The 25,373-nt window shown below is 43.6% G+C and overlaps 2 protein-coding genes across 6 annotated transcripts in view; both read right to left on the bottom strand.

Annotated features, from left to right (window-relative positions):
- Window positions 1-6,377, bottom strand: part of IGDCC4 (immunoglobulin superfamily DCC subclass member 4) — a 36,938-nt gene extending 30,561 nt beyond the window's left edge. The window contains exon 1 of the mRNA XM_039865279.1: window positions 6,107-6,377. Within this exon, the coding sequence (XP_039721213.1) occupies window positions 6,107-6,176 (70 nt within the window). The 5' untranslated portion in view covers window positions 6,177-6,377. The remainder of the gene's footprint in view (window positions 1-6,106) is intronic.
- Window positions 6,378-18,515: 12,138 nt separating this feature from the next.
- DPP8 (dipeptidyl peptidase 8) overlaps window positions 18,516-25,373 on the bottom strand; it is a 50,778-nt gene continuing 43,920 nt past the window's right edge. For 3 of the 5 annotated variants that reach the window (XM_039865274.1, XM_039865277.1, XM_039865276.1), the window contains 2 exons: window positions 24,863-24,974; window positions 22,373-22,740 (listed from right to left, as the gene is read on the bottom strand). In XM_039865274.1, the coding sequence (XP_039721208.1) occupies window positions 22,618-22,740; window positions 24,863-24,974 (235 nt within the window). In that variant the 3' untranslated portion in view covers window positions 22,373-22,617. Of the gene's footprint in view, window positions 22,741-24,862; window positions 24,975-25,373 lie in introns of all 5 variants that reach the window. The other 2 variants (XM_039865275.1, XM_039865278.1) reach the window with 1 other exon arrangement.

Raw genomic sequence — 25,373 nt, 5'->3', positions numbered from 1 at the left:
TCATGGATCAGCAGATGTCTGGCTTCTCCACCTCAGAGGAGCCCAGCACCCAACACGGCGAAACAGGGAAACCAAGAGAGATGTACCTGCAGAGAGATTTGGGGGTCCCCTCAGAGAGTACCGGGCTGTGCCTGGAGCCCAAGCCAGACCATGTGGGTGAAAATATCTGCGAAGCTTGGGATCCCCCACTTTATAGACGTGGAAACTGAGGCCCAGAGGAGAGTCTCATCTCTCTGGGAGCCAGCTGCTCCCAGCTAAGAGGTTTCTCTCTCCTTCAGTGCCTAACCCTACTTCTGTGCCCAGGGCATTCATCCTCAGGGGCTCAGCTTAAGCACCAGCCCTCCATGAAGCCGCCCCTGCCTTCCTGAGATGAAGGTTTTCCTGAGTCTCACATCACAGAGCCACTTGGAAGTCCATTCTTCTTCTTGCTTAGAGGGACAATGGGACATGGTGGGACAAGCCTTGACCTGGAGTCAGAAGTTGTCATACGACCTTGGATCCACTGCTTTCCTCCCTTCAGCCTCAGTTTCTGCAGTCTTCAAATGAAGAGTCTCCACATTTCTCATTTTCACCAAAATTCTCCCATCACCAGAGGGAAGCATACCCAGGAGGCTTGCCAACTGCCCAAAATTGTTTTATTTTAAACCTTTGGCACATTTTGCTTACTGCTCCATTACACAGCAATGTTTGTTTTAATATAAACGTGGTTCTTCACCAGCAAAGATTTTCATAAAAGTGATGCTTTGGGGAGTGGGCCTTGTTTATCCAGTGGCTTCGTGGCTAGCCCTGTCCTGCCACTCCATCCCGGGCCCACTGCTACCGCTGATCCCCAAAGCCCCTCCCATGAGCATTTCTCAGCTCTCCCTCTCAGGATTGGGGCGGACACAGTAGACACTTGCTGTCCTCCAGCCTTCTGCCTCGAGGGGGCCTCCCTCTCTCACAGTCCCCAGGCTCCTCGGTGAGACCCTGTCAGAGACACAGAGCTTCTATGCTTAGGAGCCCCGGGGCGTCTCTCAATCTCTTTTCTCTGACAGATTATTTTACCCACTTACAGGATAAATTAGATTTGAGGAGGCCAATTAGAACCGAGACAGAAAGGAGATTCGCTGCTGAGCCCCAGGGCCAGCTCAATGCTGTTTCATGGGATTAGTGGGGCCTGTCCAGAGCCCGGGTTCCATTTTTCAGTGAACTCTCAGGAAAGAGGCGCGTGGGGGAGGGGAACCAAGCCGCAATGCTTCCTTAATCAAGCCAAGAACTCGCCACAAACATCAATGCCTTGTCACTTCTGAATATCAGGGCCCAACAGATTTACAACTTGTTTCTGGTGTACAGGCGATTCTCCACGACATCATCACCACTCTTTTCCCAGGAGACACAGTCAGTTTTTTCCAGAAACCTCCTGCCCCGCCCCCCATCTTGGCTACCTCCTCTACCACACACTAAACCCCTCCCACTAACAGCTGGAAGGAGAGCTTGGGATGGTTGCCTGGGACACAGGGGAAGCTGCAGCACCTACTTCAGCCAACTTGAGGGCAAAGCCACACATAGCTGCCTACCTCTGGGTCTCTGCAACCTTCCGTCCTCACCAGACCAAACAACTTCCAGTTCTCTGAAAGCATACTGCCGTTTCATGCGTTGCTCATGCTGCTCCTTCTCGCTATAATACCTGTGGCATCCGGGTCTGATTTAGACACCTCCCCTTTGTCTGCCCTATAGGACACTGGGCACCGAGGTCATTGTAGCTATTACTCTAGATTTTTTATTTGCTTATCTCCCCAACTAGGTGACAAGCTCAAGATTATGTCTTAATCAGCCTTCTAAATCCTCGATACCTAAAAAAGTGCCTGGCACATAGTAGGTGCTCAATAAATTGAACAGCTGAGTGCACACATGGAAACACACTCAAAAGGATATTACGCAGAGCCCCGTGCTTTTCCAAGCCTCAACTTCCTTATTGGTAAAAAATCATAAGAACTCCCTTCATGGCTAGGAATGATGTGAATAATGTAAGTGGAAACCGCCTAGCATAGTATATGGCAACTAGTAGGCACCTAGCAAAATGCTTAAAAAGCAGAGACACAACAGCAAACTCACACTGAAACTCTGTACTTAAACATTACAAGGACTGGCGAGCTCACTACCCCACCTGTTCTGCTATATGGCTTATATGATTAAAAATATCTTCCTCCTGTGCCCACCTTTGTCTCCCTATTATGTTTCACTCACTTGCCAGAGCTCTGTCCTCCAAACTACGTGACGAGGTAATGATCCCCTAATCCAATCATCCAGAAGTCTTGGCTCTGTACCAGCTTGCACCTGAGAGAGAGCTTATTGAGCCTTTGCTTCCCTGACTCCGATGACCCCACAACCCCTCAAATCCAAAGAATGCCTCAGCCTCAACCACAGCCTCAGCAGTAAGACAGTAAGTAGTAGCTGGTCGCCCAGCTAGCCCAAAAAACAAGGATTCCATTTCTCTGCACGTAAGGCCCAGAACATCCTCTCTCTGGTTTTCCTTCCCCTGCAGCTCCCATCACCCCCACTGACCAGGCTGGGGCTGGGGTCTTCCCCCATCAGAGCTGCTCTTACTTCTCTCTCCCCAACCCCAAGGATCTGGGAGTCCCCAGGCAGGCCTGGCAATGACATCTGTTCTGCTTCTGGAATTCTGTGTCAAGTCTGATTGCTGTACCTCAGTGAAGGCTGAAAGGAGGCAGCGGGTGGGGATGGGTAGAGGAGGGTGGATTCCAGAGCCCAGACATACCAACTGAAGGGTGCCATGCCCAAACTGATAACTTCTCATGTGAAAGGGAGGGGGTGCAGAGACTGAACTTGGGTATGTGTGTACCAAATCCCAGGAAAGTGTGGCTGCTCCAAGAATCGGGGAGACTGGGTGCAGCCCAGCTCAGTCCCAATCCATCTAACTTTGGGAAGTCGCTCAGTTTTCTCATCTGTAAAATGTGTTCATGCTAAAAGTATTTCTAAGCTCCCTTTAGTGCTAACGTTCGATGGTGCTCTAATTGTGAGATCACTTAATCTGAAAGAAGTACCTTTAGGAGAAAAGAAAGGAGATGCTAATTTATATATAATGTGTAATTAATTGGGCTATGAACTTACATACAGGATCAATGAAGGTTTAGATAACTTCCGGATAAGATTCTCTCTTAAGAGAAACTATGTTTGACCTAACCTCTGAGATGCGGTCAGAGGGGGTCACCCCAGTACCCCAGCTGACTGAGGCTGGCCTCTGAGCCTCCAGGTTGAGAAAGAGAAGGAAAGAGGGCAGTTTCTGGGTGAGAATAAAGTAGTTTTCATGTTCTGAGAGGCCTCCTACTACTGATCTCTGGCTTTCCAACCTCCCCAAATCCTGACAGGGTAGAACGGAGAGCCCCACTTCTTGCATGCTGCGAAAACAGCCCACTAAGCATTCCAGCACCGCCCTCAGACAGGGGTCCCATTCCTCTAACATGACCGCTCAGTTCCCAATCCCCGACTCAAGAGAAGTGTTAGAGGACAGAGGGGCTGTCACTATCCTGACCCCACACCAGCTCTTCATTCTGCCATGTTGAGGGTGCTGAAGTGTCTATTATTTTTGACTTCCCTCTCCCTCACCCCCTACAAATTCAATCTATCCTCAAATCCTACTGATTCTACTTCCTAAATGTCTCTAGAATCCAGCTCCTCTGGCCACCACAATTGCCACTATGCTAGTTGCCACCATCCTCTCTTCTGGATTACAACAGCCTCCCAAGAAGCTGAAGTTTCCTGCCTTAGCCCTGCCCAATCGATTCTCCACACTGGCTGGAGTAAGCTGATGCAAAGCTGATCTGAAAACCCACCAAGGGCTCACAGGGCCTCAGAAACCTTGGTGGGGCTTACAAGGCACTTCATGAGCTGGGTCCAGGCCCAACTCTCCTTCCTTGATAGTCCATGGCTCCTGTCCCACCCCTCCCAACCTGTCCCCTGTTGCCCCTAAACTCCAGCCAGTTTTAGCTTTTCGATGCTCTAAACTAAATCACTTCTGAGTGTTTATACATGCTGTTCTCTCTGGAAAACTACCCATCACCACTATCCTTCTACAGGGCTAACTGCTGTCCCCCCACCACCAGCAAGGACACTCCCCAAAGCCACTGAGCTCGACCACCCCGTTGCTTCCTAAAGGAAGCCTTTCCTGACCTGAGTACCTGTCAATCTCCCCCTCACCAAGACTGTAAGTTTTGCACCAGAAACCAGGTCAGCCTCCTTATTTACTACATTCCAGGCACCAGGCACATGCTAGCCTTAAAAAAAAAAGTGTCCAGTAAATATTTGATGGATAAATGAATTAATGAGTGACTTCCATCCAGATCAGGGTGGCTAGTCAGAACTCTATAGGAGTGTCCCCAGGCCTGCTGAGCTTTACACAGCAGAGAGTTTGGGACTGAGTGCAGTTGCTTTAGCCACGCACACTGAGCCCCTTGCAGGAGGCCCCACCAGTGTTCATAATGCTCCAGTGCACTTCCCAGGCCTTCTTTGGGTGACCCTGAACCCGTTCCTGGAGCTCTTGGAAAAGCGGAAGACAGTGGGCACAACTATTTCTTAGTCTTCTGGGCTCCAGAAGGACAGACATCTTTCTGGCACATCCCTGCCCTCTTCACCCGACAACCTCGGGACCCCTACTCCCTTGGCCCAGCCTCTCCCTACTCCCTTGGCCCAGCCTCTGGGACTCTGCCCCCAGGCGGCCTCCAGCAAGCAGCTAGTCAGGCTAGAAAGGGGCGTGTCTCTGTAGGAAGAGAAGGGGTCTCAGCAGTTCTCCTCACTTTCCCACCCGCTGTTTGGGTTTCCTGGAGATGGGTCTGGGGCCCGCCAAGCGAAGGCTTCTTTCCCTCTCAGCCGTTCCTGCTCCCTCCCACGTGGCCTGGCTGAGTCTCTCTGGAAAGCCGCAGCAGCTGGAGAAATCCCCCTCCCCACCCCCACCTCCAAGTCCCTCCCCGATTCGCCCCGGACACATCCTCAGCTCTCCCTACGGCAGGGAAGGCAAGAACTGGGTGAACAAAGAGGGCAGCCCATCCCCCTCCCAGCCCTACCACTTACTTTGCCCCTGGACTGCCCTGCAAACACGCACAGGACAGAAAACGAGAGAGCTGGGGGCACAAGAAGGTGCCCTAGTAATAGAGATTCGGGACTCTGGCACCCCATAGCCAGGCTTTTCTCCAGTGTGAACAACTCTGACTCTTACCCCCACCCCGCTATGAGGCGGGGAGGGCTGGGGGTTGGAGGAGGCCTTGCTGACCTCGTCCACGCTTCCCTGGTCTGCCCCTGGGGGGTGGGGCAGGAGTGACACGCGTCCCATTCCGAGAGCGAGTGCTTGATACGTCCACGAAAGCAACCGGTTTCCTTCCTCCTTCCCCAGCCCACTCCGGGCCACGGGTTTGGGGGAGTAAGACTCCCACCCCCACACCAGCCTCAGGGACCACACCCACTGGGCAAAAGTTGAGTGTTTTACCATCACTAACCCTAGTCAATCCAAAATCTCCTGCTGTCCCCCACCACCAGCAAGGACACTCCCCAAAGCCAAGGCCAAATATTAGCTCAGCCCCATAAACACAATTACACACGGTCTCGACACAAATGGAGTTGCAGACACACACCCCCATTGCCCTCCTCTTTCACACACACTCTCAATCTAGAGACACGCGCGGGCAAGGCAGAGCCCGCCCTGCGAGAGCCACCAACACAGCCGCCCCGGCCCCGCGATGCTACGCCGCGACCGTGGCACGCACTGCGGACACATACGCCCACAGAAGCCCTCCCTCCTTCTGCACGCACGCACATACACACACACGGCACGCACGCACACACACACACACAATACACCTCCACACACACTCACTCACCTACCCAGACTCCGCAAACCAAGGACACACACCCTGCGGAGGCAAGAGTCGCAAACGCCCCCGGCCGCAGCTCGCCGACCCCCAGGCACGGGCATCACAGGGACCAGGACCCGCAGCCCGTGCCCCACGGCCCCCGCACTCGCTCCAGTCCCGGGACGCGCGCCAGCCCCACAGCCCCGCGCACGGCACCAACACGCTCCAGCCGCTCCAGCCCCGGCCGCGGCGCCCGCCCTTACCGCGTGCGGCCAGCAGGCAGAAGGTCAGCGCGATGAGCCCGCCGCCTCGGCCAGCGTCCCCCCGCGCCATGGGGCCGGGCCCGGGCCGCCGCCGCCGCCGCCCCGCGCCTCGGCAGCCGCCGCCGCCGGGGGAGGGCGCGCCGGGCGTCAGTGGCCCGGGGAGGCGCGGCGCCGCGGGCGGGGGCGCGGCCTCGGGGGCCCGGGCCCGAGCGGGGGCCGGCGCGGGGGCCGGGGCTGCAGCCGCCTCGCCCGCCCCTCCATCGCCATCTTGGGCGAGCTGCCGAGGCGGGGGCGCTTAGGGCCGCCGAGGCCGCACTGGGGACCCTGGGCCCGGGCACCGTGACCTTGCATCGCGCAGGGCTTTGCTGTGTTCGGGTCTGCACCCCAGGCCCTCACCTTCTCCGAGTCGCCTTGGGCCCTTGTTGGGCCGCTTGTTTCTGGGTCTGTCTCAGCCTCCCTGTCTTTGGGTTCACGGGTCTCTCTCTGCCTTGGTGTCTTCGTTTCTTTTACCTGTCGCTGCCTTAGGGTCTCCCCCATCTCGGTTCCAGGCTAAGTGGAGGCAGATTCAAGGCCTTGGTCTCTTGTCCTGATGGCACTATATTGCCTTCAAAGCCCAGTCCATTACAGCCCAGGTCTTGTTCTGAATCCTGGTTAGCTTCTCCACACGCTGCACCAAGAGACCCACTGAGGACATGACAGTTCTCACCCCCATTTCCATTGTCATTCTAAGGTGAGGGCTTCTCTTGGTTTCCTTAGGCTGCTCTTGCAATAACCAACTCAGCAGGGCACTCACTCTGCCCCAAGGACTGCCACATTCAGATATCTCTGCAACCTTCGGATTGACAAGGAAGGTTTGATTGCTTCCATTTTACACACAGGAAAACAGGCTAGAGAAGTGAGGACTTGCCTGAGGACATGAGGTTAGGGAGCAGCGGATGTGGGACCAGAAGAACCCTAATTTTCTGACTCCAGAAGGTCATCATTTCCCATTCATTCTTCAACTGTGCCTTCTCTGTCCTAGCCAGACTGGTTGCCTCAGTATCCGACAAGTATTTCTTGTTCTAAAGCCAGGAATTCAATCTTCAGGTTAGGGTAAGGAGAGGAGTACAGGTTAAATGACCAATTTAAGGTCCCTTCCCAAACCAAGATGCTGTGGTTCTTTATTCCCCGTGTCTCCAGTGTTCCCATGATGTAGGGCCATTTTGTCTCTGTATCCAGTAGGTGCCTTACCCATCCGTTGCTAGTTAACCCTTAATAATGACCTGTACTTTGCAGATCGATTGGGATCTGGCATTTATTCATCATCAGCAGGCCTATCAGTAGCATTTGACTTAGGAGATCACTTCCACTTGCTGCTCTTAGAGATGTTATTTAGTCATCAAGGCTTTAAGTGATATCTTTATACTGAAGATGCCCAAATTTATACCTCCAGCCTAGACCATTTCCCCTGAACCCCAGACTTATCCAGCTACCTGTCCAACATTTTCTTTGGTTGTCTAATAGGCACCTCAAATTTAACGTGTCCAAAGTTGAGCTCTGATCTTCCTGATTTAATCTGCTCCTTCCACAGTTTCCCCTCTCTCGGTTCCTAGCAGCTCTATCCTTCCCGTTGCTCAGGTCAAAAACGTTGGAGTCATCCTTCACCCTTCACTTTTACATCCTTCACGTTCCACCTTGCCTTCCTGCTACCACCTTGATGCAAACACCATCACCTCTCACCTGGATTGTTTCAGTAGCCCCTTCACAGGTCTCCTTGTTTCTGTCCTTGTTCCCCTTCAGTCTTTTTTCAATATAGCACCAAACATGATTCTGTTAGAATGTGAGCAAGGTCATGTTACTTCTCTGTTTGAAACCCACTAGGGCCTCCTAGCTCAGAGCAAAAGCCAGAGTCCTTATTATGAGAAGTCCTGTCTGATCTGGAGGCCCGTTCTACCTCTCTGAGCATACCTCCCACACCATGTCCTTTGCTTACCACCTCTTCAGCCATACTAGCCTTCTAGTCGAAACTTAGCTGTGACCATCCCTCTCCCTCCTGCCTCTAAACCTTTGCCCAGCTAGTGCAAGTCGGGAACTCTATCCTCCCACCCCTCCCATCGTCACAACTTCCCCCATTCTCCCTATCCCGCTTTTTTCTAACATACTGTACATTTTACTTGTTTTATTTATAGTCTGTTCCCCCGACTAGAATATGGGCTTCATGAGGACAGGGATTTTTGTCTGTTAGGTTCACTGCTGAATTCTAAGTAGCTAGACCACTTTCTGGCACTGTGTAGATCCCAAGGGCCAGGAAAAAACATATAAGTGACTGCCCACAGGGACAAAATTGTCCTAAGAGACATGGGGTGTCAAGAAGGATGGAAGCAAGAGAAGAAGGGACTAACTGTGGGTGTGGTAGAGAGTGTTGAGGAAGAAGGATTCATAGAACTGTTGATGTTGTAGATGTCTGACCTGGGTTTTGACAATTAAGGAAGGTAGAATGAACAGGGGTTGAGGGAAGAAGTACCTTCTGCCGAGGCCCTGTGGTGTGAGAGACAGGGAGCGTTCCAGACATGGTAGAGCCAATAGTTAACTGCACAGATATTCATGGGCCACCTGTTATGGGTTAGGCCCTGCTCTGGGCACTGGGAACACAATGTTGAACACAAGAGTTCTTGTTTACATGGCACTTGGTCTAGTGAGAGAGACGAAGAAGTAGACAGGCATCTATAATACTGTGTGATACAGGCTGTGATGGGGCACAGGGAGGTGAGGCACCCTGGCTGAGCTTGGGGGGAGGCAGGGAAAGCTTCTGGAGAAAACAAATACTAGAATCCAGTGTAAGCAGAATGTAGAAGGTGTGAACTGGGCAGGAGGGCAGGGGTGGGAGAGGAAGCAAAACAGGGACGTTGAGGCCAGTTGGAGAAGGCCTTATATATTGTCAAGAAAGCAGTTGATGATTTGGTTGTCAATAGAATAAATAAATGAAAAACAAGGTATTGCTATATAAAGAGTGTCGCTAATTCCACATGCTACACACAAAAATCCAATTCATTTTTCTGTATTCCTATCTCAGTACACAAATAGGAAGCAGGTGTGAGGTATGACAGGCTCAGGCCAGCTGAATCCAGTGTAAGGAATAAGAGCCATGGTTCTTGTCCTGCCTCTGTTACTGATTTGCTATATGATTTGGGACAACTTCCTTCCTCTCCATGGATCTCAGCTTCCTCAGGGAGAAAAACAAGAGGGTTGGGGTATGATGCACATTTCTAACCAGGAATTCCAAAGAGTTCACGCCATTAAAAGAGGATATGACACTTGCCTTAATTTTTTTCTTTTTAAATCAATCAATTAAAATATTCTATTATTGTCTGCCTTTAGGTGGTACCATGGAATGCTTCCAAATGTGCACGTGGTATTCATGGCCAGAGGGCTGTGGAGAGCTGATGAACATGCTTAAAGGAAAATAATTAGCCACTGTCATGACTTTTACCATTAAACAGCTTAAATTATTTTCCATCTTAGTTATATGTTGTTTAATTTATAGCCATGTCAGACCATGAGAAATATATGACAGGAAGTATGACGAGGATTGATAGCTAAACTACAAAAATCTGATGCTAAGGAGAAAATTATAATTTTGCAAGTTTGCCTTATGTTGATCCTCATTGGAAAAGAATGTTATAGTCTCGTAATCAAAAGTCATTTGTCACTAATACACCAAAAGCCAATGTTTAAAAAATAAAACCTAGTGATAATTCGATCTTTCTTGGCTTTTTTGTTTACCAGAAAGGCAGACCGATTTTATCTACAATGTTATTTGTGGAGAAGTACTTCCCAATAAATATAAAATCTTTTATTTCACATTTCAGAACTAAAACTAAAACTAAAACATTTTAAAAGTTTTTTTTTATTGTAGTACAAAAGGCAACCATATCTCGAAAGCAATTTTTGTCTATTTTTGATCCTATGGTTCAATTTCAGTGTACTTTTGGTCCCCAAATTTGACATGTACTTTTTTTGTTGACAAATCATGCTTTTTTTGAAATTATTTTTAAATCAGCATGCATCACTTCTTAAATGGGGAAGAATGTTTTTTTAAATCATCAATTTAAATATGTTAAAATTGCTTTCAATTAACAATATGTTGTTATAAATTTTTTTCTTAAAATAACTTCTTCAAGACAGTTCTAAGACTGAATTAACATCTTGGGGACAGGTCAATGTGGGGTTCAAGAGACCGGGAGAGGACTGCAGTTTCCATTGGTTTGGTGGATGGGATGTTATTTAAAAAAAAAAAAAGGAACATTGGGAGAGAACAAGGCAGAGGAGAGGGAAGATAAATTGCTTTTTTTAACATGTCGCGTGTGAGGTGCCTGCATGGAATCCCAGTGAAAATGTTAAAGCACCAGAAACGCTATTTTAATCTGATCAGAGACAGCAGAACCGAAGAAATTTTGTGAGCTGGTTGATACTTCTCCTATCAGAACATTTAATACACTTTATTATACCATTTTTTAAATTAAATTGTCTGGCTCTACTGCTAGACAGTAAGCTCCTTGTGGTAGGGACCATGTGTATATTGCTCATTCTTGTTTTCCTGATATTTAGCACAGTACACAGCATATAATAAGATCTCAATGAATGTTTTTTAAATGAATGTTTAAAAAGAAGATACTCCTTTATCATATGCCATGTAAAAATGATGAAAGTTTTAAATCACTAAGAGAGTTCTCACGATAGCATATTACTGGGAAGCACTTGCTTGAGTAATTTAGATCTCATTTGGTAGGCTCTGTCACTCTAAATCAAGAATTTATGGACCATATACTCTGTAGGACCAGCAGTGGGAGGCTTTGGCACTCACATCAATCTAGAACAGATAATGGAATCCACAATGGTGGTGGTTTAAAAATATGTGTACAAGTTCTTTGACACTCCTCCCTTCAACCAGTAGGGTCTATTTCCCCTCTCTTTGAATATAGGCCGGTCTTAGTGACTCATTTCTAAAGGACAGAGTATGATGGAAGCGATACTTCTGAGTGATACTTGTGTGGCTTCTGAGGTTTGTTGTAAAAGAAGATACAGCTTCCACCTGGCTTTCTCTGGGGCATATGCACTTTTGGAGCCCTGAGTCACCATGTAAGAAGTCTGGCCACCTTGAAGTTGTGGCACTGGGGAGACCATGTGGGGAGATCGCATGGAGACAGAGATGCTGGTGGAGACCTCTCTGTTCCAGGTCAGGAGCCAAATGTGTTAGTGCCACTTCCTGATGCCCAGCCCAGCCACTGTCTGACTGCAACCACATAGGACATTCCCTGAGCCCAGGTAACCCCCAGCACTGTGAGAGATGGTAATGATAGCGAATGGTTGTTGTTGTTTTAGATCACTATGTTTGGGGTGGCCTGTTATATAGTACTAGATAACCAGAACAACTGCTGGAGTCTTTACTGGATTGGGTTCATTATTAGAACCACTCACTACCTTTCCCATTCATCCCTTTTAAGGAAAATACAGAAGATAGATATGTTTATAATATCTTTACCTTTCATATTCGCAACTACCTCCCACACTGTGCCTAAGCTCAAACCCCCTGTGCCAGTGGAATGTGTCTCCTCTCACCTGGGATGCCTTTCCACCCCTATCTCATCAAATTGCTAACCAATTTGTGGAATTACGGGATTAATTTTCTTCTTTGTGCTTTTCTGTGTTTTTTTTTCCCCCCCCTAAATTATAGTGAATACATATTACTCTTGGAATCAGAAATAGTAAATGTAACTTAGGAAAAAAATACATATAGTCTTCAGTTTGAGAGAATGAAAAGGTGATGGTCACACAACAGTGCGGGTGTACTTAACTGCTACTGAACTGTACACTTCAAAATGGCTAAAATTGTAAATTTTATGTTATGTGCATTTTACCACAATAGTTTTACCTTAAAACTCAGAGCAAGTCCCAGGTCCTTCAAGGTGACCATTCAGTCCTCACCCATCTGTCTGTACCACTCAGTAGGCAGTGGATTATTTCTGCTTTGTATAGCAGTTTCTTCATTTATGTAATTCATGCCTCAGTCTCATATCTCAGATAACACTAGCAGCCCCTTGATGGTGGAAACTGGCATTCTACAGGTAGTCATGCCTTCAGTACCCTTAGAAACCAATTGCTTGGAAAGCAGAACACATTTCCTGAAGAATCAACACTACAAATGATGGCTATGTTCTCTTACTAGATAATCAAAACCAACTTAACTCATTAAGTATCTGAAATATACTTAACTCATTAAGTATATGTTGTATATTAGCAATGAAAATAGATTGCAGTAAAACATTGGAAACACTAGAAATAAAACAAAACAGAAAAATCAGTGGAGAGGTTGACAAGTTTGGGATTGAATTAGTAATAACTACATACACTAAAAAAAGATAATTATTAACTAGGTAAAATAAGGTTCTACATGAATGAAAATGATTCAAAGTTTATTATATGATTCATCTCTGAATACATTTACATAGTCATAATGATATAAACACTGAATATTGGTCTAAGTAAAATTATAATAGAACTATATTAAAAAGATGAGGGAGGTGGGAAGTGTGTGTGTCTAGTGAAAATGGGAGGGAAAACAGCTATATTCTAATCTTTCGGATTGGGATGCCACTAGATAATGCATAGGATGGTATACTAGATGAAAATTGAAAAAAAAAATCACAGTAACATTAGAAACATGTTATTTAGAAAATTTTTTTAGAACTTGACTCCTTATGTGCTTGTGAACCATGAAAAATTAAAACTAAAAAAAAAAAAGAAAAGAAAAGAAAAACTGATGCCAGCCTCTGTATTGTTAATGCGAATGCCCTCCTGCCCTGAACCATCCTTCCTCCTCAGCTCTCTAGGAAGACACCATTCCATTTGTCTCTTCCCATCACTGCCATGCTGTGCCCAATAGCTAGCTCCTACCTGGAACCACTGCTCCTCAAACAGCCACCTCTGCTCAAGGCCAGCCTGCCGAGCAAGTCTGGGATTCAGACGGCTCCTTTTGATCCCCCTTTATGAGGGTCCCAGCACAATGGACTGTGACCTGCTCTCTGAGGCCTCCGGATGCTCTGCCTACAGCTGGACACACTGACCGTGGCAGAATGGGCAGAACTGAAAGGTGAGAGATGCAGGTCACATTGTCCACCCCTCTTTGGAAGCTGCAATCCCTTCTGCTGAAGACTGTGTCCTCCCATGGCCCTGAGGGCAGGGTCTTCCCCCTAGGACTGTCCTCCCCAACAGCCTTCTTCCTCCTCACGTTCCCCATCAAAGTATGTCTATCCCATGGAACATCTATCCCATGGTCTGCCGTCTCCTCTGGTCTCGCAGACAAACTAACCAGTTGAAGTGAAGCAAGCAGAAGAGCTGGAGGCAGAGGTACAACCCCCTTGGCCATTATTCAAGGCCCTTCACACTGTATCCCTAACAATCCCATCTTTTCCTATTATTTCCTCCAACTCCCCTTCAGGTTCCTGCCTGCCAATGTGCCAGTTCTCCATCCCCACTCCCCTTTTTACTTTATATCTGTGTCTGGAATGACTCCCTCCCACCTGGAGAAACTCACTCCTTAACACCTAATTCGAATTTGTGCAGTCTTCCTAACCACCCCCCTTTTCCACCACCCAGAGAATATAACAGCTCATGTTTGTTCAGTGCTGTGCGTCAGTTTACAAGCATTTTCTCAGATCAAAGCTTGCAGCAACTCCATGAACTATTACCATCATCAGCTCTAGGTTGTGGAAGAGGGGCCTGAAGCACAGAGAGGTTAAGTAACCAGCCCAAAATCACACAGTAGGAAGTGGTTCAGTGGAAGACAGGATAGCAGACTCTCTGGGTCAAAGCTCACTCCTAACTGCTGTCCTGCTTTGCCTCCTGGGGGCTCACACAGCACTCGGCATATCTCTGTATTGACCCTCTTTTGATTACATGTCCATCTCTACCTCTGGATTGAGAACCTTTGAGAGTAGAGAATGTGTATGACTCCTCTGAACACCCCCAGATCCCTGGATCTCTCAGCATGAACCAGGCGCATGGCAGCTGCTCAATTCATGTTGCTTGCCAATAGGTGAGTGAAGCCAGGATTAGCATTTCACTTCTGAACTATGACCTTGGGCGTACAAGCTCTCTGAGCTCTAATTTGATTCTTTGGGTGGTGATGGTTGGGGTGGGGTGGGGGACAGGGGGGACATGGGAAGAATAATAATACTACCTAACTGATGTCTTTTAGCTTATTGTGAAGATCAAACTGACCATGATGCTGTCATGATATTCTGTAAGTGGTGAGATGTTAACCATACAAATGTTAGCAGTTGGTGTTCAGAGGGAAAGATGTCACCTGCTCACAGGTAAAATGTGTTATCCCTACCAAGGGCCTTACAGTTAATGATACTTTTATCTTAATAGGCAATCTTGGAAGATCAGCCCTTGGTCAGTCAGGTGGGAAGTATCTAAAGCCAAGGCAGAATCCAGTCACCCCCATGAGAGGCTTCTGTACCCACCCTCCTTGCTCATGTCCCAGAACCTGCTGTTCTCCCAAGATCCCTGGGGCTGAGTCATGTTCCTCTTCCCACCCGGCATCTATCTTCTCCCCAGGGCTTGGGCCTGATGGCTCTGGTCCTGGAGAGCAGACTGCTCCCACTGGCGGCCTTGCACTCCTTGGAGCGGGTGGGGTCAGATCAACTGGCAGGAGTGTCAACTTTAACTTCATGAATCACTTCCAAGCCTCCATCCCATGCCAGGCCTATGCTTGGTACTTTGGCCTCGCACAACTCTGTGCAGGAAGTATTAGAACACCACTTTAGAGTCCAAGATTAGAGAAGCAAAGGGCTCACTCAAGATCACAACTGATGGACTCGAACCCAAGTCTCTCAGATTCCAAATTCTCTAGTCTTTCCCATGCTCCCCCTTCTTTCTCTGGGAGAGTCACATGCAAGACCCACCCAGTACATGCTTTCTCAGCATGAGCTCAGTCCCTGAAGAGACTCAGATTTCAGGCAAATACCATATTTCCTTGATTCTAAGATACATTCTTATTCACATTTTTATATTTCTGATAATAGGATCTTATAAGCAGTAACATCTTAGATTTTAGAAAATTTAGTAGGCACCCTAGAGACTGCATTCAAGGTTTCTGTTCAGCTACCAACTAGTTTGGTGCCTTTGAGGAAGTCACTTTATCTGCCTGTATCCTCAGGGAGTTTAGTCAGCATGCCTTTTGATACCAGCTCTGCCACCTGACATGTCTATGGCTTTGTCTTCTTCTCTGGGTCTGTTTCCACACCTGTAAAATGATATAAGGGTCACTGATCTTTGACATCTTTAAAGCTGCAGAATATGTGTCCCCAGTATATCGAAGTAAAAAGCTGAGCTGCTCTAGGTGAAGTAAGGGCTGGAAGGCCTGGAACGCTGTGGTTTCCTGGCAGCAGCCTTGGCTCCCTCACTTTGGCAGATTCCTCTGCTGAGCTCTGATTTGAGAGAACATTGCTCTGGGAGGTGAAGACAGAGCTAGATGACCTGGGCTTAAGTGTGGACTCTCTTCATGCAGCTGAGATGGCCACAATATAATAATTTAGCAAGCTCTGAGCCTCATCTTCTCATCTGTAAAGCCAAGCAGCAGATGAGATGATTTCTGAGTCTGTTCTGGCTCTAACTTTCCATGAATACAGTCTTCCATTACTTTACCTCCTAGGCTCTTTACTCTGGTTGTACATTAGGATCACCTAGAGATTATGTAAGAAAAATTAAAAGATGGCAGGGCAGACCTACTTCCCACCCCCCATATTGATTAATTGATCCCAGGAGGGACTCGGACATTAGCATTTTTAAAAGCTCCCCAGGCCATTGTAATAGCAATCAGGCCTGAGAAGCACCACTTGTCCAGACCTAAAGCCTTGGTGGAGAACAAATAATAAAAATTCCAATGACATTTCAAAGGAGTTCCAAAAGCTTAAATTAGGGTGAATTTGTTTTGTTTTGCAGTCTTACAAGTGAATTAGTATATGGGTGCGTAGGAACCTATATATTGATCAGACAACCCTAAATAAGGGAGATAAATTTTTTTAATTGGAAAATTTTTTGGTACTCAAGTATCTAATAAGTCTGAGTACTACATACCTGATTCTGAAGAAGGTATGATGAAGAGAATTAACCAAGTATAATGCAGTACCTATATTCAGAGTCTGTAATCTAACTGGAGAAACAAAACCAGGGGCAAACGGTATGGTATAAAATTAAGTGCTAAATCTGAGATAACCTTTATTGAGTACTTTTTATTGCATGCCAGGCACCAACGTCTTTACAGTATAATAAATAAATTTAATCCTCACAATAATCCATTGAGGAAGGTTGTTATTATTCCTATTACACACCTCAGGAAGTAGGGTCAGAAAGTTATGTAAGCATGCTTTAGCCCACAAAGCTAGCAAGTAGCAGAGGCAAGAATAGAAGACAGGCACCAAAGCCAATGCTGATACCATTTGCCATGCCACCTATCTCAGCTGGGGAGATTGCTATGTAAGCTCCGTACGATTCTAAGAGGAACTTGAGACTGACTTCAAAGCATGTGTTCTACTAACTGAAAGGAAACCCTCAGGATGCTTGGGGGTGAGTGAAGAGCCAAGAGAGGTAAAGTGAAGTCAGGTGACACAGGGCCTTGAGTGTCAGGCACAATTTAAGGACTGGAGAAGGAAAGTGAGAATTTATCGTGCCTTTAAGAAAATGGCTGTGTCCTGCTGGGTGTGCTAGTGAAGTGGGAGGTGGAGTTAGTCCTGAGAACCTATTGAGAGCAAGGGCTATCCTCTTCATCTGTTTTCTCATAGCCTAACACAGGCCTGGCACATAGTTGTTACTAAATATTTGCTGAATGAAAAATTGAGAACTGCTTTTTTGAAGTCATTCGGAATTCTTAAATTTCATCTCCAACGCAGGCTGGTTAGAGAAGTGCTTCAGTTACCTAGGCATGCTATTACTGGTCTTAGACAGGCAGGAGCAGCAATAGGGATGAGGAAGAATGAACAGTTGATATGATGCAATTAACTAGCAAGGCAACACATCATTAAGTACTCAACTGAACAGACAGCATTCACATTCATGCTTAGGAATACAACTATGACCATATATATGGCCGAGAACCAAGCCAACATGGAGAGTTCATTTTATAGAAAGGCAGTGTGGTTTCCAGAACCTGCCTAGCCAGAGGACCCTCCTGCAAAGAATTGTCACCTGTGAGCAGAATGTTAAAATAAACTATGTCACTTCTGTAGGGTACTTTTCCAGTAAAGGTGGGAAGAATTCCTGGAACTGGCTAAGGACAACTATCCTGGCTGTTTCCCCAAACTTCTATTTCAAGAACTCAAGTCTGGAAGCCAATTTAGAGAACATCTTTCAGTAATGAGCACACAGCAAACTCGACAATCTCATTTCCTGGGTTGGACCTGAATCCCTTCTAATCCATTTCAATAGGTGCCCAAGCTCTTCCAGGATAACTGTGCCAGGGCACCAGATCTGTGGGCAGACTAGACTGATGGGCATTTAAATCCTGGTAATTCCTCAAACCACTCCGGGCTCAAATGAAAATTATGGTTATGAGATTCTCATACTACAGCTATTTCAACTCTGCTCCCTCCCAAAGCACCAAGGGACCAACCATTGTTTCCTCTTAAACCAACTAGTGGGTGAGGTTAGGCCAAAGCGAAGTCCAAAGGCTTCAAGGCCATAGCACTTGTTCTGATCTGACTCTGGAGCACTGGAGCCCTAGAGCCACTGGGAAGTCTGCGCCTCAGCAGTCTTTGCAGGATGCTTATGGCCAGGTTGAAAGCTGATTTTTGATTAGCAATGAATCTAGGCTGAGTTAAAGAGAACGAGGTAGTCCATAAGTTTCCCAGAGTGCCATAAATGGATTATAGGTATGCTGAGATATTAATCCCCATGCCGAGTTCCAGAAAGTCTGATTTAGTAAATTAGTATAACTTCAAAAGGCCAGAGAATTGTCAAAGACACCTCTGAAAAAAAGTATTACACTAAACTCCCTTGAAATTTCCTGAAGAACGTGCAGAAACCACTATTAACTCCAAGTGGCTTTCCTGAAACTCCCAACTGCTCAGGGGAGATATGCTAATCACTGGCTCCAAGCACCACCTACCCTTGCAGTACCAACTGCTGGGTGTTGGGAACCATTTGCAGGTACAAAGCAGTTCTCTGCATACCTCCTCTTTTGGGTTTAGATACATTTTTGATTAGTGTTTAGAGCACTGGAAACCCTATGTAATTACCTTGCAGTCTCCCTTCTCCTTTGCAAGCATATGACCTTGTTCATGTGTATTAATCACTCCATACTTGCCACTAATCAAGGGAAGATTGCACAAATGGAGAATCCAGGGGGGAAAATGAACATTTACATCAATTAATTTTAGCAGCATCTTTATTGCAACAAAGAACCTGTAATAAAATGCAACAAAACTAACGTTTTGCTTTACATGATTAAAAGCTATGTAGCTGAAAATGAGAAAACCCATAAACTTACTGGCATGAGACATGCAATTCTTTTTATACAAGTCAATGCTTTAAACAGCAGGCACTTTATGTTCTAAAAATTAAAGACCTGAACTCCAATTGTGCTGAATACAATGTAAATTTGTATTTGGGTTATTTAAAAACAAACATACAAACACTACTTATTCTGTCTGTGAGGGGCTTCTGAAATGATTACCTAGAGCTATCTCTTAATAAAATAAGAAAAGTAGGAGCCAGCACCTTGCACTAACACGTCTCCATATTTTAGGCTGCAAGATGGATAGATGAGGCTGGGAGGAGTTGGGAAGATGGAAGTCAGGGGAGTTTCCTTATTCCTTTATCTCTTCTGGGAATAGACGCTCACCTTACATATCTCAATTTAGATAGGGCCATGTCTCTTTTCTTACTTCAAATAGCTATAAATTGGGTTCCCAGGCTTAAGCAAGCACTCTACTCTATATCCCAATCCCCAAGTCCCCCCACTACACCAAGGAAGACATATTTAGTATAACCATTTAATTAACTTCAGAATGTCATATACTAATTAGAAGTACTGCTTCATTAATAAGCATGCTTAGCATTTACTTTAGAATGGAAAAATTAACCATTTTATGTTATCTTTAAAATGTTTCATAGGAATATATTAATAAATACTTTTTAAAAATTTGCGTTTTCTACATATCATTTAACTACCATGAGTCAGGACATCTGGATGTAGTCTAGTACCAACCGAATACTAACTGGTTGTGTGGCCATGAGTATATTTTCTTCTCTAACATGTAGGTTCTTCCTCTAACAAATGAGAACATTAGATTATATCAAAGAAATAATAACTTGAAAAATGTATGATTCTATAATAATGAGATCTTATAGGAATCATTCTGCCTAAGGAGAGAACGTTATAGAGAGGTGGGATAGGAATAAACCTTTTGTAAGGAATAAAACTAGTAGTGAAAAAAAGTAAGCATCAATATCTGTATCTCATTCTTTTAAAAAGTAATGCATGCATTGTGACTTTATTCTCTTGTATGAGGCTTTGGAAACAAGCCAGGAAACAAGAGAGAAAACCTTCATTCCAAAAGGAATCTCTAGACAAAAGGGATACACAATTAAGGCTACTTATGCTTCTTTCAGAGTGAGAAGGGACCAACAGTTATCAAAATTGAGCAGCTGTCTTGACTGTTTTAGGTTCTTATAAATCAGTTCAGTGTAAAAGTCACCTATTATTTTCTTAATCTAACTCCATTTTCTAAAGAAGAGTTTCTTAAAGTAGCACACAAAAGACTTGCTTTAGAATCACCTGGAAAGCCTGGTAGAAATGCAGAGTCCTGGTCTCCACCCAAATCAGCTGAATCCAGATTTCTAAGAGTGAGGTTCAAGACTGCATTTCTTTTAGTAAGCATCTCAGATGAATCTTGATTTTGAGTCCCACTGCTCAACAATGCACAAGCAACTATACTTGCTGATGGTTGATCAAGTGCATCTGTTTATCAAGCCTACAAAAATCCTGTTTGATGTTTAACCTAGTGCTTTTTGGTTCTCACCAAAAGTGCCACTACTTTTATATACTCTTGCTTTTTAAGTTGTTACTCAGACAGGGTATCAATAATTTTAGTGAAATTTCTACTGATTGCTTGAATTGACTATGATGTTTTCCACACTGGTTTAAAAAATCAAATTCAGTCAAGCTGTCTTTCTGCAAGTGAATTCAGTCAGGTATTTCCCCCATGTATAGTAGGAGAATGGCATTTAAGTGACTAAAAATTGTAACAGAAGCATTCCTTGTGACAGGAGGAAGGAGAAAGTTAAGATGCAAAAGGAAAACCTGTGAATTCAAGCGTACATGAGGTTCTTTAAGGTTTGTTTTGGTAAAATTATAGATGCCATTTTGAAGAAACAGCCTTAATGGGTAAGAAGTTTCAGATGAGCAGCTGCCTAAAAGCCACTGTCCATACCATTTCTACTTTGGATAGATCCTTGGAGACCAACTAGTCCACAAATAAAAAACCACCTTCAACAGTCAGATATATACTTAAGTCATGGGGGAAAATACTTTCTTGGGGAAGAAAAGTTACCCAAATCAATTTAATTTAACATTGAAAAAATATAAACAAATCTTGGCATGGAAAATATCATAAACAAGAAAATCAATACATATACAGATAAAAGGGGAAGAAAGCGTGGCACCTATTATACAGTATAAATACACAAACAGCAAAACCCAACCCCTTTCCCAAGGACAGAACCGTCAGGTCACCCTGCCATTTCTGGGCTTCCCCCACCTCCCACCTGGCCCTCAATGATAATAAAGTCCACCTCTGACGCACAGCCACCATCCTTACTAATAGAAGCTGTGATCTCTCTCTATGGGAGAAGTCCACTGTCTGTGTAGTGGTGAGAAAGAAAAAGCAATTTTTCTTGGAGCATTGTTTAAAAGTACTAGTAACAACTTTCCAAACACTGAGCTTTGTGATAAAAAGGGTCAAACTCATAGGTGCCTTCTCTGCCACTGGCTCCAATGTGACCCACCTAGCACCGCAAGACTCTAAGGGGACAGATCCCAATTAGCACCTGAAAGCCTATGAGCTCCCTTAATAGTCAAGAGCTAGGGCTAACCCACGAAAATGTCATGGCCATTCAAGAAATTGCTTATAGGCTTTAAACACTGAAAAAGAGACATGGCTTATAAGGGATCAGTTTATGGTAAAGAAGTTGTCTGGAAACCTCTTTAAGCTCATAATATCTAAATTATGCTCAAATAATTTTAAAAGGATAAAGTCTAAATTTGTAAGGTTTCTAAAATTAAGAATAACAAAAAATTAGAATTGAGAATTACAACAGTAACTCTCAAGGAACTTTTCCTCTCCTGAATAATGTTAGTCTATAACTGTGTTGGCAAGGGAGTAATTTTTAAATTCTGGTTTCCTTAACCAACATTCTAGACGTTTAAATTTCACTTTCCAAACCTTTTCATGAGTATTTTGGTCAAATTATACTTCTGCTTAGTTCTTAAGCAAACCCTTGCCTTCTCCTCTCCCTGTCGTCCTCTACGCCCTGCTATCCCCTACCCCACCGAGATTCCCAAGATTCCCTTCCATCTCCCTAAAATCCTGGAACATTTTATAAGAAAATACCCAATGGAAACTGGCACCATTAAATTTTCTGAAGAATATAAGTGAATGTGTACTTTTTCCTTTTCCTAAAGGCAAAGAAATTGCCTGCAAATATTTAAGCTCTAATCATTTGTTTAAAATTTTTCTGCCTGTAATTATCAATATTATAAGACTAATTAAATCCATGCTACATATAGTTACTCGCCTTTATGTGAAAGGAAAAATCCACTCTGTCATTTTATCAGAGAACTATTTATACTAGATACAATTTAAATTGGCTAAAAACTGGTCAGAGCTTGAATGAAACAAAATAAGTGTCTTTAGGAGGCCACTAAGTTTTCCTTGAAAAATCATTAATGACTGGTTAAGTAATAGGTTTAATAGTGATTAGTTAATAACATGCTGGATACATCCCAAGCAATGAAGCATAAGCTATTCAATTACATTTAAGTGCTATCAAATCTGTAACTAGTCAGAGATTCTGGAATTGAACCAAACCAATCACTAATATCGTATTTTAACAAACTCAGAAGTATACTGTAAAAATACACTAATTAAGTCCATGAGGTTTATAATGCTATTAAAAGTGAAAATAAGGTAGTATGGATACATGGTGCTAAGTCTTATTTCTTTCAGTAATTCTCAAGATTTTGCTGGGTCCCTTAGAAATATGTGTCATTCAATTTTCTGTGTATATGGTTAAGGTATTAGATTCCTATCCGCAAGCTGTAGATGCCCACATGGCACCAAATATACCTTCAGAAGTAGATGTTATATGGCAGGTACCAAAATGTGATGATCAATTCTATGTTCTCTATTGATTAAACCTCCTCATTTGGTTAACAGCCAGTGTATACCAGAGTTCTACAAAGGTCAAATTTATATCACTTTCAGAGCAGCAATACGTGATCCAAGGTTTTCTTGAAGGTAGTGCAAAAGATGCAGTTCATAATGTTCTCCAGATTCAGGAACTCTTATGCTGTGTCTCTCCTGAGGATAGATCTTAACAACAAAGAAAGCAAAATACAAAAAATCAAAATGTCATAATACATCTCCTTTCACAGCTTTCCAGAGATTTTCAACAGGATTAATAACATGCAGCACACCCTCTTCAAGATACTAAACACAGACCTCTCATCTAAAGGCCCCATTCCGCTTTTTATAATTCCCTATATTCCACTAGGCTTATATAAGGATTTATCTGTAGACCAGTGTGGTTCTCTAAGTGTGGTCTGCAGATTTCTGGGATCTTTAGAAACCCTTTCAAGGGATACACAAGGTCAGACTACCTTCAGTACAATACTAAGACATTATTTGCCTTTACTCACTGTGTTGGCATTTGCACTGATAATGCAAAAGCAATGGTGGGAAACAATGCTGGTGCCTTATCATGAATCAAGACAATGACATTAAAATGTATTAGAAGTCTCAGTATTCTTTACCACCACATACTCGCAGTAAAAAAGCAAAATGCCAATTTCACTTAAGTAGCAGTAAAAATTAGAACTTAACTTTATTAAATTGCAAATCTTGAGTAGATGTCCTTTTATTATTTTGTGGTGAGGAAATGGGAAGAATGCATAAAGCACTTCTACAGGATGTCTCAAGGAAAAGCACTTGTGCAACTGAGTTGTGAGTTGAACTGTACCTTTTTAAATGGAACTTCATTTTTAACTTGAAAGGATGACAACTCAGACTTGGGTATCTGGCAAACATTTTCTCAAAAATGAATTAAGTGAGCTGGTCACTTCAAGGACTATATTGACAGTATTTGTTGCCAATGACAAATTTTGATCTTTTAAGTGAAAATGAGAATTCTGGAAAACTTGCATCTACCACTACTAGCTGATGAGTTGCCCAACATGAACTCAGAGACTTTTCTAATGAGATCAGTGGTAATATTTAAAAAATACTGTATAATGAAATGAGTCGACATTTAGAAGATTGGCATAATGCAGTGAACCAGTATTTTCCAGGTGACCAATGCATGGGTAAAAGGATCCATTTGAAGTACAAGATCCAATAAATTTTAATATAACGAGAGTATAAAAAGTTTATAGATACAGCTTCAGATTCCACACAAAAACCAATCTTTAAGAAACTGTCCAGTTTTGGTGTAGTATCAAAGAAGAATTCCACAATTATCTCAAAAGGCTAAAATAGTCCCCCATTTCTTAACTACATATTCTGTGAGGCTGAATTTTCTTCACTTACTTTAGCCAAAACAACATTTCAAAACAAATTGTATGTGGAAGTAGCTGAGAATCCAGGTGTCTTGCTTATTAAGCCAGACATTAAGAGAATTTACAAAATGTAAAGCAATGCTACTTTTCTCAATAAACTTTTTTTGTTTTGTTTTGGAAAACAGTCCCCCCCTGCAATAAAAATGTGATTTTTGTTAACATGTAATAGTTTATCATTATTTAAAAATAAATATTTTTTTCTTAGTTTTAATCTTATATGAGAAATAGTGACAGACATAATCCACATAAACAAAAGCTCTTTGGTATGTAAGAGTCCTGAGACTAAAATGCTTGGTAACTGCTGCCAGAGACAAATATCTCATAGTTTACCTATATAAATGTCAACTGAACAATAAAAAAGAAAAAAGTATATTTTTCATTTCTTATGAGCATATAATCTATGCAAGTAGAAAGGAGGAAAAGTTTTTTTAAAACTTTTGAGTAATGGAGCAATGGAGGTGGGTAACTTGCTGGTTTCTGCTCCAATGTCAATATAAAATTAAATTAAAAGACCATATAACCAGGTTCTAAAAGCCTTTTATGAGAATGAAATGAAGTAACAGTTCCCCACCCTTCCAAGGGGAAGAAGAAAAACAAAGGAGGATAGTAAATGGACTGTTGTCATCTTTTCCATGATTACAAACTGAAGGCAGGTACAGATACACAAGTCATGTAATCCAAGGCCAGTTTTCAACCTGACTTCAACAGAATCTTAATTTTTACCAACTAGAGGCACGCACTACTGAGTAGGCCTATTACTTTAGTTCTCTTAAGCAAAGAACAGCCACAGCTAAAAACTCAGCCTTACTCCACAGTCTATTATATTTCAAAGTAATCAATCACTAATCACAAATTTATTTAGAAAATGTAGAAAAACTCACCTGTAAATCATATGGCTTTCCAGCCCTCACTAAAAAACTCAGTAATATACTGGTGTGTGCAAAATGGACATTCTCATCCAAGAATCCATGTAAGAGCAGTAAACGATTTGGTCTGGAGAAATGTAAATATCAGAGGATTAGGCAAAATAGAGTATTTGGAAAAACCATTTAATTCCTTTAAACTAATTAATTATGTTAACTTACACTGTAATGTCAGAATAAGGACTGAACATTTTTAATATTAAATTTGTAATATGTTAACCAGATGCTATATGTATGAAAGATTTAAAAAAATAAAAAGATCATGTGTTCAGTTTCCTAAGATATTAGCACAGATAGTAATTATGGCATGTTCTTAAAAAAAAATCACAAACATTAAGAAAAAAAAAATCACAAACATTATTTGTAAAACACCCATGTCATTCCAGTATTCTATAAATATTAGACTTGGTTATAGCATTTGTAGTTTTCATTATTATTAACAACTTTTTAAAATATAATTTTAAATTTA

This window comes from Pteropus medius, unplaced genomic scaffold (assembly GCF_902729225.1).
Source record: "Pteropus medius unplaced genomic scaffold, Ma_sr-lr_union100, whole genome shotgun sequence".
Lineage (NCBI taxonomy): Eukaryota > Metazoa > Chordata > Mammalia > Chiroptera > Pteropodidae > Pteropus > Pteropus medius.
Note: the sequence above shows the minus strand (reverse complement) of the source record. Positions and strands in the feature narration are given on the sequence as shown.